The sequence below is a fragment of the Zalophus californianus genome, chromosome 10 (assembly GCF_009762305.2).
Source record: "Zalophus californianus isolate mZalCal1 chromosome 10, mZalCal1.pri.v2, whole genome shotgun sequence".
Classification (NCBI taxonomy): Eukaryota; Metazoa; Chordata; class Mammalia; order Carnivora; family Otariidae; genus Zalophus; species Zalophus californianus.
Window position 1 is genome coordinate 70625939 of NC_045604.1, and position 12176 is coordinate 70638114.

Below are 12176 nucleotides of genomic sequence, written 5' to 3' on the forward strand. Positions count from 1 at the left end.
CCTGTCATAGGGACGTTCAGGGCTCCGAAGCTGCTGTTCTCAAACAGGTCCCTGCCAACCATTCCACCTGCTGCATTCTGTTCACAAAGTCACACCCAGCAGTTTCCAGCTTCCTTGCAGAAGCTTCCAAGTGTGATTTTAATCTACCTTAAAGTTGAAAAGATTACTTTCTGTCCCTTACTCCACCTCCACAAGCTGAACATCCACATGCAACCCCCGTTTTCCCTGTGGCGACGGCTCCCATCGGGGCTGTGGGGGTGTAATGAGGATCTGCCCATGCGGTGGCCGCTGGGCCGACCCCCACCCGAGCATGAGCAGCCCCCTCCCACAGCCACGTTCCTGTACGGGCTCCTGGAGGCTGGCTCTGCAGACCCGTCCTCTGTCCTTTACTCTTGCTTTGGCCGATTTCTGCTCGTCCAAGTCTGGTCTCACTGCTGTTTGAACAAAGGCGCACGGTCATCCTGGCCTGATTACTGCAGATGCGTTGGACCCTGCGTCACACACCCGAGTGATGCCTGGGGCAGAGCAGACTGCCGAGGGCCGATTTGGCAGGCAGTGTGTCTGGCGGGCACCTCGGGGTGAGGCTCCTATGCGGTCCTGGGGCATCTAGGTGCCGCGTCAGGTTCCAAGGCCCTGGATGAGCCACCTCATCCCTAGCTCCTGTGCAGCCAGAGAGCTGGGGCCAACTGGCTGGTGGCGGCTCCGTCATGCCTGCCGCTGTGACCACCCTGACATCCCCCCGTGGGCCTGCTGGGGACGCCACACCGCTCTTTGCTCAGAGCCGAGCACTCCCCACTGCACCTGGAGTCTGTGCCAGAGCCCTGCCAGTAGGCCTGAGGACCACCCTGGAGGGTGGCTCCAAAATTTTCTAAGTGTGACCGTCCTATGGCTCTTCAGGTGCTCACGGCCCTGGGCCCTGGCTGTCGGCTGTGCAGGACTGACTGACCAAACTGGGTCCCAGGTGAACATTTTTAGGGGGGACAATCTCATGGTTATTCCAGGCTCTGTGGCTGGCCCACCTCCATGTGTGCAGAACGTTAGTCCAGGCTCCTTGTCAATCATCTGAGTGACCCTGCAGCTTGCTCGGACTTACGGTTCTTCTTAAAGTGCGACTGCCATCACAAACAGGTCTAGTTCAAGTACAAACGTACAGCCGACTTGCAGAGGCCTCCGCTCTCTGCTGTGTTCTGAGTGCCTCTGAGATGGTACTGGGCTCTCCTCGGGACCCTAGCCAACGACTCCTCACCTCCTTTGGGGAGGCTGACCAGCAGGCCCGATGGAGCTCACGCAACGCTCCCAAGCCAGTGAACTCACAGATATGCAGCTTTGGCACTTGGCCCCTCAGAGTGCTGTCCCTGCACCACACATGTCCTGCAGCCAGTGGATGCCAGCCCTCACTAGCCCGCTCCCGGCCCGGCCCTCCTCCTGACACAAAGCCTCCCAAGCTCTAGCGGGACTACCGTGGGAGCAGAATCACTGCAGAAGTTCCTGGACTCCTTGTCTCTGGCTTCTGGAAATTTTTTCTTATGATGGCAAAACTTAAAACATGCTAAGTACTCTGTGCCCCTAAGAATGCTCATGTCGTCAGACCTCACAGGGGAAGTCGGGTTGATTAGCGGCAGCTGTCTTGGCATCTCGTGAGCCGGTGGGGATTCTGCTGTTCTTCTCATAAGAATATACAACTTTCTGTTTTTCACAATAGGGTGATGCTCGCTTGGTCTGGACAATGTGCTTTTCTGTCTTTGGCACCTGCTTCCCTGGCGCCGGTCTGCACCCCCAACGTACCCTGGGTTTTCCCTTCACTTCCATGTCCTCTGTGCTGCTCAGAGTGACAGCATGTCAGGCATCATTTGGGAGCTTCAGTTCCGTGGAAACATGACCAGGTCCACTATACGTTTGGCTTTTCCTTTCCCAGAATCCCTCCCTCTGGGGAGGAACACGTGGATCCCATCCCTTTGCAGCTCACAGGTGCTGGGACATCCCAACCACGGCCGTGCCCTGAGATGGGACATGAGTGAGTTTGCTCTGTGAATACTCTCTCTGGAAGCTGTCACAGGCGCAACGTGAACCAGGTGTGTTGTGTGAAGGTTCAGGGTTCAGCCCCACGGTCTCTCCTTATACCACCTGCGTGTGCTTGACTGTCACCCCAACAGGAAGGCCCTGTGACAGGCACTGGAGCCCTCGGAAGCAGGCAGGAAGGAAGCGAGAGGAAAGGGACGCTCTGCAGGCTGAGCTGTGATTCATAGAGCCCTCGTGGCCAGCTCACAGGAAGGGGCTGTTTGCTTTGGAAACAGAAATTCATGAGGATGGAATTGACTCCACATGCAGAATTCAGGGTGTTTGCTCAGTCTCCCCTTGCATTTGTTTCTGGACAAACATGAACATCACTGGGAAGTCTTGGGAGAAAAGTCTCTGGGACAATTCTGAGGGGGTCTCCACACCAGGATGTGCCAGAGATGGAGAAGCCCAAGTCTCTGGCACATCCAGTTGCTCTGTCAACTGGTCCCATGAGTTAATAAGGCCAGCCTGGCCCAGGTCTACTTCCCACACCCCTCCTCTCCCCCCCAGCAGGAGAATTTCATGAAGCAAACAGCAAGTTGGATTACAGAAGAATGTCTATGTAATGGCAGGTACCCAGTGCCCAGGCAGAGGCTGGAGGTGGCCAACAAGGCCACGTGCCCATCCATGTCCCCGCGGCTTTTCACTGCTGACACGTGGCACACACGGGAGATCCCTGTGTGCCACGCATCTGTGCAGTTTGTGCCACCCCCAGTGGCCTGGGCAGGGTCCACCTGTCCTTGCGCCGTTGTTCTAGTAGGTTCCTGGTATCTTCCTGATCAGGAGAGGCTTTTCCTAAATTCGTTTTTTTTTAATGTTGGGGAGTCAAGCCCTTTCTCTGACTATATGTGTTCTAAGTTGAACTGAAACAAAGCAAAAGCTAACATGGGTCTTTACACAGAATAAGTCACATAAATGTGAATTCTTTAAACCTTTTCTCACACGAGGATACAGAACTAGACGTTCTTTTCCACTTCTCCTAGAAAAAAGAGCCAAGTGAGGTGCAGCCTATGAAGAGCAGGCCAGAGAGGTGAGACGCACCATGGACGGTGCTGGAAATGTGCCCGGGGCCGCTTACTGTGAGATGGTCAGTAGTACCCCAGACGGACAGACTCTAAGACTCCGTCTGTCAGGCTCTGCGCTGACACCGACCCATCACCTTGCGGGATGGGGGCAGCTGTGCTCAGCTTGTTTGTGCACCTGTGAGTTCATATTCTCTAATCAATCTACCCACCCCCGACTGTTCTTCCATCTGTAATATGAAAAACCTTACTCTCAACATTGAAGTAGCTCCACGCTCTGAGATTGTGCACATGTGGGCAACAGAGCCAAACATAAGGGAGGACGTAATACACAGACTGAGACAGCAACAAAATAATAGCCTACCCTATGCTCAAGAATATACCGTTATATGATACTGACCTTAAGAAAACAAGTAACCCTGTGGTGCCGGCCAATACAGACACAGGACAGAGTCCCACATCTTGCCCTGTGGCCAGGCCCCGGCGTGGTGGTGCTGCGTGGCGTTCCAGAAGCCAGCAGCTACTCTGCCAATGCGCTTTGTCGACTGGTCCCGTGAGTTAATATTTTCACTGCTTAGAGTTCAGAGTGTCCCTACAATGGGATCTCCTGGTGTCAAAGGCCCAGCCAACACCACTCTCTGGCAGGGTCTAGGTGGGCCTGTCCCCGCTACGCTGCCGGTTCAGGACTCCCCGGCCTGTGCTCACCACACTGGACCTGGTGACTCTGTGACCTGGAGCACCACGCTGTGCGGATAAATTTCATCTTCCCCACTCTAAGAAGAAAACCAGCTCCCCCAAGACGAGTCAAGCATGCCTCTGCCGCGCGCACACTACAAGCCCTCCTTGCAGTGCGAGCAGCTGTGCTGAGCACACGCGCATGGAAACTAGTGAACAGCTTGGGGACCAGCACGTCCTGCTGCGGCTCCAACCCTGAGCGACACAATCATGGCGAATGGGCCCTGTCCCCTGATGGGCTTGGTCACTATAAAGCTTCCCCAGAGGCCCACACTGCATTCAATTCTGCACCATGGGATCTACCTGTTTGTCTCAGATAATTCACTAGGTGATTCCTGGATGACCCTTTGGGAGGCAGAGCTGGAGCGGGGGTGGGGGGGCGCCCTCCAGCCATGGGGTCGCCAGCAGGGGATGGGCCAAGCCCGAGCTGCAACGGGCCAACTTGTGACTGGACCTCCAGGCTGAGTGATGCCGGCAGCCCCCTCCCCAGGGCTGGTCAAGCACAGGGCCAGCAGCACCAGCAAAGGCCCGGAGAGGATGAAACTCAGCATCCTGGAGGAGCAGACAGGGGCTGGTGTGGCCACACCATAACCGAGATGGAGATGGGGGCAGAGATCTGAGGCCAGGCAAAGGCACAGAGGCCATAGTGCCCTGCACCTGAGCAACACAGGGGCCTTGTCCTTTCCGGCTCTGGCAGGCAAGGGCGCCTGGCTCCTTCCAGCTCCAGACCAGCTCTGCCCCGGTCTTCACAGAAATGTCTCATGATGGACTTCACGGTGCCATGTCTCTACTCATCAGCGCGGTCAGCCAACCCCAGTTAGCCGTGGGGCTGGGGCGAGGCTGTTCACCCCTGCACACATCCCCACAACGAATGATGTCGTAGAACTGGGGCTCAGGATGCATATCAGATTTTTAAATGTTCCTGTAACCAGCGCAACCCCAAAGGATGCTTGGCAAAGGGCAAACAGACTTGGACCACAGAAGCCGTCGCAGTGACTTCCTGCCCACTATGCTGGTCCCCACTGCTGTGCCCTCAGGCAGTGCCCTCTCCACTCAGCCTGGCTCCCTGCCCGAAGGCTCCCACCAGCCTTGCAGCAAACACCTGTCCCCCAGCCACAGCCCCCTCGCTGTGACCTCAGGCACCGGCCAGCATGTCCCTGCCCGTCCCGTACTGCTGAGTCCTGTTGAAACAAGGCACGACAAGCTCCCTTGGCTGAGAAAAAATGCGCAAAGACACAGAAATATGAGGGGACACAGGAAGTATTTTCATTTTCATGGCACAAAAGGGACTATCACTCCTTTTCCCACGAATGCAAACCTCGGTACCACAGAACTGTGGGCAAGCGACATGCTCTTCACTGGGAGAGAGAGAAATGCCAGAAGCTTCTTTCTGTCAGTGTGCATGACAAAGAGAATTAGTTATTTTTAACAGAAAGGAAGTATCCAGAAGCTTTCTGTGTATAAAAAGCTCCACGAAGTACTGCAGAGAATTAATGTGGAGATTAGTCACTGCCACTGTTGTTTAGCACGTGACTGAGGTGCATAAATGTTTAATTCATACTCTTTGGACGGTACAGTGATGATGAGACCGAACTGCTTGTGCTTGTGAGAGCTCAGGCCTCCCCCCACCCCTCACCCCACACTAGTTCATAACAGTTTCCAGAACCATGAGCTGGCACCACTGCGGCTCAGCTCTGGGGCCACAGGGGTCGTGCATGATCTGGTTTCCTGAGGAAAGCAGGGGAGGCAGTGGGGAACGGAGGGACCAGCATGAACAGACGGACGGATGTCACAGCACAGGGCAGGGGGAGGGACTGCAGCGGGAGGCTGGCCTGGCCAGAGCCCAGGGCAGGGGACAGGGACGAGTCCAGGAGGGGCGGGAAGCTTCCGTCCGGACCACTGCAAGCGACTTTGTCCTCATCAGGTACATTGGGTTCCAAGAAACAGCTCCCCCCCAGATCATCACCGCAGAGGGTGGGGTGCTCCCTGGGCTGCCCCTGCCTCTGCTTCTGCCCGGCCCCCTCACCCTCAACAGCCACAGCTCCCACTCAGCACCGCGCCTCCTTCCTACCTTATCTGCCTCGTCCGGCCTGTCCTGGCGGAGGGGTTGGAGGGCTGCACTGGACCAGCCTCCTAGGCAGCAGGACAGCAGGGCCTCTCCTCTGTCCCTATGGGGCTCTCAGCCCAGACTCAGCCCTGAACTCTAGCAAACATCAGTGCTCTGTTATCCTAGCCGACAGGTCCTGCGCACAAACTCCGGCTTTCCTATCGCAAGAACAAACCGTGACAGGAAGCGACTCCGTGGTGCTAAGTGCCAGCAACGTGAGGCCTGCGCAGGTCTCTGTCCACCATCAGAAGAGAAGGCTGTGGAGGGGAAGTAAGCAGGAGGAGGGGATGTGGAAGTGCAAGGGAAACTGCAGGACCAGGGGCAGGGTGCAGAGGCGAGGGGAGGCAACCGCAGGAGAAGTGGCTGTGTCTGCAGCCCTGTCTGCCCCTCCCCAAAGCACGTGGGTGCTGGGCACTCTGGAGTTGTGAAGAAAAGCTCTATCTTCTCTAGAAGTGAACACTAAGAACAAGAAAACTGCTAAGAACAGGACTGCGTTAGATACCAATCTGAGTTGTTTCTAGATAAGACTTAGACAATTTCTTGTGTCTACTTTCACTTGAATGAATGAAGTGCTTCTAGGCGCCGGGGAGGAGCTCACGCAGAGCTGCTGCTGGATTCGTCTCGGGGTGAGGGACAGGGAGCAGCAGTTCACCTCCATGGGATAGGTGACTAAGAAAATGGCCCAGCCCTGGAGACCAAAGGATGAGTGCGCTGGGACCAGGCTGTTTTCTTGTGGAGCACCCCCCCCAAAATTATTCCGTGCCAGGATTAAGTAGACGCACACTGTCCCTCCACAGCCACACAAAGGTCATAAAAGCGCACAGAGGCCCAATGCAAAGCAGCTCAACACTGAAGCGCGGTATGTGAATCAGGCTACCACCCACTGGGACGGACAGAGCGGGGTGGGGGTGTGGGGGGGGCAGGGAAGAGCTGGGAGCTGCGCTTCTGTGGGGCTCGACAGCCCATTTCCAGTCCTCTTCCTGGCTCCAAGTAAGGCTTTCCGAACACTTCCCTCTCGTTTACAGGTTTCGTCCTGGTCATTGGGTTGGTGACATTCTACAGAATCGGCCCGTATACCAACCTGTCCTGGTCTTGCTACCTGAACATTGGCGCCTGCCTTCTGGCCACCCTGGCAGCTGCCATGCTCATCTGGAACATTCTTCACAGGAGGGAGGACTGCATTGGGCCCCGGGTGATTGTCATCAGCCGCTCCCTGACTGCGCGGTTTCGCCGAGGGCTGGACAACGAGTATGTGGAGTCACCGTGCTGAGCCTGCTCAGGACTTTATCACTATAACTAAACAGTATAGAAACTGAAGGGCTGTCTGTGCAAGCAACTCATAGGGTTTCCTATATATACATGTACGATACACAGCTATGTTTACTGTTATATATAAATATATTATGTGGTTATATATTGCCTGCGCCACCTCCTTCTGATGCACCCACGACTCGGCTTCACTTCTGAGCACATTCCAAGGAGGAGACCAGCGGCTGAGGTGCATGGACAGTGGCAGCCAGCTTGCTCTGCATCTTGGCCTAGGATTAATTTATTCTGTATCTGCTGAGCGGTGGGTCTTTGGTCATATTTACTTTGGTAAAGCAGAATACCCAGGAAGATTTTCTGGAACTGTCTGTGGTCTTCCTTGAGTGACTCAGAATTTACAATCAGATGGTTATGGCTTTATGACAGAACTGTGTTCCTAATGTCTGTTTTGCTCCTGATTATTTTTCTAAGTTAAAATAAAATGCAAACTTCTCACCACTGTGTAAAACTTGTGTTTTATCCATCATACTGCCACACGGGTGAAAAGAAGTTGGTCTATTTTTCTGTCATTTTTGTGGGTTGGCAGGAAGAGAAGGCTTGATACATTTTTCAAGACCTGGTGGGAACACAGCTGTGGGCCCTTACTCACATTTCCGTTCAACTCTGATGCCCCTGTTCCTACAGACTGAACACTGTGGCCCTGGGACAGCAGATCAACAAATGGCAGAGTAAGTGGGAAAAGCGTCTATTTATTTAAAGAAAATTCAGAGAGATTACTTTATGTTTTTCCCTATAAAAATCTTCAACCTAGCTTCAGCCAGACGCTGGGTGGTCTACCGATGGCCTTCATGATACCCCACCGATTCCAAACAACCTTGGTCCTAAATCTGGAAGAGGTGAATCAGCGCCACCTCCCCAGGCTTCAGAAAACATCAAAGAGCTGCATCTAAGGGGTTCAAACCCGGGGCCGCTCCGAGAACCCCAGACTGCCTGACCACATCTGTAAGGACAGCCTGCCACCTGCACCCACCTGGATGCTTCCTGGACCCTGCCCTGCCTGACCCTGCGCCACCTGGCATCAGTGACTCCCATGAAACTGACATGGGGGCCCATGGGCAGCATGCAAAGCTGGGGTCTGGCTCAGGCCCACTGGCTGCCTCCTCCACATGAGGCTGCCTCCTGCTAAGAAACATTCAGCCTTGCTGCTTCCAACCTTCCAGAGAGTGTGGTGATCAGTGTGGAGTTTGTCTCCAGTCAGAACAGTGGATTGGGGTTGGTGCTTTAAAAAACATAACACAATCGAGAATGACCGAAAAGCATCTGTGGCCTGAACATTTACAATAAACTCATCACACACTGTAGAAATAACAGATTAGGTCCAACACCAGCACACTCAAGGCAACATTCAAATCTGACCTTCCTCCCTCAGAGCTTCTGTCCACAAAGGACCCACAAAGGTCCACAAAGGACCCCCGACCCCAGATCACATGCTAAAAATAATAGTCTTCTAAAAAAATAATGAAATATTTAAGATACACAACTTCACACTATTACATATGCGACTATGTAAGGGTACATGGAAGTATTCAAGTTGACCCTGTGGTCGGTCATGGTCTGTGACTGCGTTTATATTAAATGAAAAATAACCAGAGGAAGGCTGGATTGTGCTATCCAGACTTCGGTTCACCCCCCCCCAAACTAAGAGCCCTCTTGTCCACACGCACAGCCAGTGTACAAAAGGCTCTTCCATCACAAACAAGGTCTGGCCTCACTATTTTAGAAATAAGGAAGGGACTAGGGCTTGTGTGCTATTTTTTTTAAGATTTTATTTATTTATTTGACAGAGAGAGATATAACGAGAGAGGGAACACAAGCAGGGGAGTGGGAGAGGGGGGAAGCAGGCTCCCCGCTGAGCAGGGAGCCCGACATGGGGCCTGATCCCAGGATCCTGGGACCATGACCTGAGCCGAAAGCAGACGCTTAACGACTGAGCCACGCAGACGTCCCTTGTGTGCTATTTTGAAAGGTGCTTCTGTGTTACAGAAACCTTCGCTGCCAATGAGGGGGTATCCCGTGGCAGGGCAGGAGGGGCATCTGTTCTAGGTGACTTAATTTTTCATCTTTTTCCCATTTTAGTTTCATTTTGCAATAATTTTTCTATTCTTTGGAGATTAAAATCTGTCAAATGCTCTTGAGAAGAATTGCTGAATTCTCTCAGGAATGGAGAGGAGGCTGCTTGCAGACAGCCCTTGAGTAAGAATTTCTTTTAGAAAAGGGGCATCTGGGTGGCGCAGTCAGTTGAGCTCTGACTCTTGGTTTCGGCTCAGGTGGTGATCTCCAGGGTCCTGGGATTGGACCCGCGTGGGGCTCCACACTTAGTGAGGAGTCTGCTTCCCCTCTCCCTCTCCCCTCCCCACACATACAGGCGCTCACTCTCTCCCCCTCTAAAATAAATAAATAGGGGCGCCTGGGTGGCTCAGTCCATTAAGCATCTGCCTTCGGCTAAGGTCAGGGTCCCAGGGTCCTGGGATCGAGTCCCGCATCGGGCTCCCTGCTCAGTGGGGAGTCTGCTTCTCCCTCTCTCCCTCCCCCTACTCGTTTTCTCTCTCTCAAATAAATAAAATCTTTAAAAAATTTCTTTTAGAAAAAAATTTCTTTAAAACAATATTAATTGCATTTTCACTATACTGTTTTGAGTGTTTGTTATTCAAATCTTCCTGTTAGTAGCAATTATTCCCAGAGAAACAGGTATTACAAATATTTAGCAACTGCAGAACTTTCGAGGAGGAAGAATATGGAATGGATGACAATAAATCAAGCTAGTAGCAGCCCAGGAGACCAGGAGCCCCGCAGAGGAGAGCCAGGCTCACCCACTCTGCGTGCCCCACCGTGCTGTCACAACACGCCTCCTCAGTGACACAGTGTGCCAGTGGGGTCCTGGCGTCCCCAAGTACGGCAGCATTTTTGCGGGTGACAAACCATGAAATACAGCACAACACAGTCACAGAAGAGTTACTGATTCTCAGAAGCTCACTTAGAAGGGGAGAGAGACCTAAAGAAAGACCCCGAGAGCCGTGCACATCCCTTTGACACCACAGGGAGCAGAGTCCTCACCTTTTGATGAGTTTGATAGATTTGAAAGCTTCATCCATGTCTCCGATGGTAACGAAGAAGCTGAAGCGAAGCATGGCATCCCGAGTGGGCTTATCGCAGTCCTCCAGCCCGACGAAGTCTCGCAGGGGTCTCCTGCCCACGCACGGGCACCCGGAGTCCACCTGGTCTTCTCCGTCTGCTTCTCCTGGCTGAATGACAAAGGCCACCATTGACTGTCAGCTTGCGGAAAGCGAACGCCTACGCTAACTGTCTGCCTTGAGAGCTGGTCGGTGTTGGGTCTGTCTGCAGGCAGGCATGGATGCCCAGCAACAGACCCTGCCAAATGCAACACGAGTTTGTGGGCATCCGAGGTCATCAGAGCTGCTCACTAATGCCACCTTCTCAACAGTTATGAAATGACTATGCAGACGTCCGCCTCCCAGGTCTGTTCTGCAGCCTAGGAAGAGTTTTCATGACCCACAAAGACACGCTCACAGGCACAGAGTCTTAAAATTAAGTGACGCCAAAACGATTTCAGGTAGAAGTTTCCAAAACAATAGCTTGGATTAGTAGTGTGCCAGAGGAGGAGGAAGCCTCCACTCTGTAGCCTGTGGTGAGAAGCACAGGACTGGGGACTGGCATCTGGGGTGGGGGCAGGGGTGGTTGGGTGGGGCTGAGCCCCTAATCCGTGGGACCTCATGCTGTTTCTGGGTGGATGGTGTCAGGACTGAGTTGATCATGTTGAGCCTAGAGCTGTAGACACAAGTGTTAAGTCACTATGTTGTACACCTGAAGCTAATACAACATCAGACGTCAACTGCACTTCAATAACAAAGAATTGAATTGAATGGTCAGGCACCCAGATGATATCTGAGTGATAGCTGAGACTTGCATGGTGCTCACCACGGTGCAATTGGGCCCAGGAATCCGGATCTCATCCTTGCTGCTGCTGTATGACCCCTGCCTCTTTCTCAGTTCCCAGCAGCCCCTATCTCACTGCTCCCTCTACCGTTCACCTGCAGTCCCCAACTTTAGGGGGCACTTGACCTGGGCCTTGAAACATGGGTAGGATCTGTCAGACCCAGGTGTGGATGGCAAGACCCTTCCAGGCACAGAGCAGAGCATAAGCAAAGGACCTGGGGCAGCCCACCATCTAGGTGGCTTGAATTCAGGGCTCGTGGATGAGCACAGGCTGGGTCATGTCAGGAGGAGGCTGAATGCTACAGAGTTTGCACTGAGTGGGAACAGAAAATGTGTGCACAAAGCACAAGGCAGAGGCCTGACCTCCATCAGGTCGGCCATGCTGGATGGCCATGTGGATCTGATGCTGAGTTCTGATCAGAACCTGGCCCACTGTGGTCACACTTGGGAATTCTCACACAAACAGGAGAGCCTGTGGGTCACCTGCCACATGAACTCGCTGTTGCCCTTGATTTGGAGCCTTATCTCTGTTCCAAGAGGAGGACACCAAGCTGGGGACCTTGCGGAGTCAGACTTGCATCCACACCCTCGAGTGTGCAGGTGGAGAACCTCTGGACACTGGGCTGAGGGCCTGGAATACAGGTCAGTAATCTGAAGAAGGGCAGCTTTTAAAAAAACACAATGCTTCACAGCTATTTGTTATAAGCACTTCAGAGGTTGAACTGATAAGACTTCTTATGTTACCAATCCAGGTAAATAAACTCCTTCCTGCATCACAAACATCAGGTGATGGGCTGCTCACCAGGACGAGGGCTCTGCGGAGCGACATGGGCGTGCTGCTCCCACCCAGGGGCTGACATGGCGTCAGGTTCCCCGACAAACCTGGTAACCGAGGCACGCAAGCAGAAAGGACCAGCATGCGGACAAGTGCAGCTTAGAATAAATTAAAACAGAGTCTGGGAATACGGCAAAGT

General features: G+C 53.3%; 2 protein-coding genes across 7 annotated transcripts in view; one reads left to right on the forward strand and one right to left on the reverse strand.

Annotated features, from left to right (window-relative positions):
- The window catches only part of TMEM204 (transmembrane protein 204), a 15968-nt gene extending 7821 nt beyond the window's left edge, over positions 1-8147 (forward strand). Inside the window, exon 3 of one of the 2 annotated variants that reach the window (XM_027610698.2) lies at positions 1916-3026. In XM_027610698.2, coding sequence (XP_027466499.1) covers positions 1916-2031 — 116 coding nt within the window. In that variant the 3' untranslated portion in view covers positions 2032-3026. Of the gene's footprint in view, positions 1-1915; positions 3027-6947 lie in introns of those variants that run through there. The other variant, XM_027610697.2, reaches the window with a different exon arrangement.
- IFT140 (intraflagellar transport 140) overlaps positions 1-12176 on the reverse strand; it is a 79826-nt gene that overhangs the window by 25523 nt on the left and 42127 nt on the right. For all 5 annotated transcript variants that reach the window (XM_027610693.2, XM_027610691.2, XM_027610692.1 and 2 more), the window contains one exon: positions 10303-10490. In XM_027610693.2, the coding sequence (XP_027466494.1) occupies positions 10303-10490 (188 nt within the window). The remainder of the gene's footprint in view (positions 1-10302; positions 10491-12176) is intronic.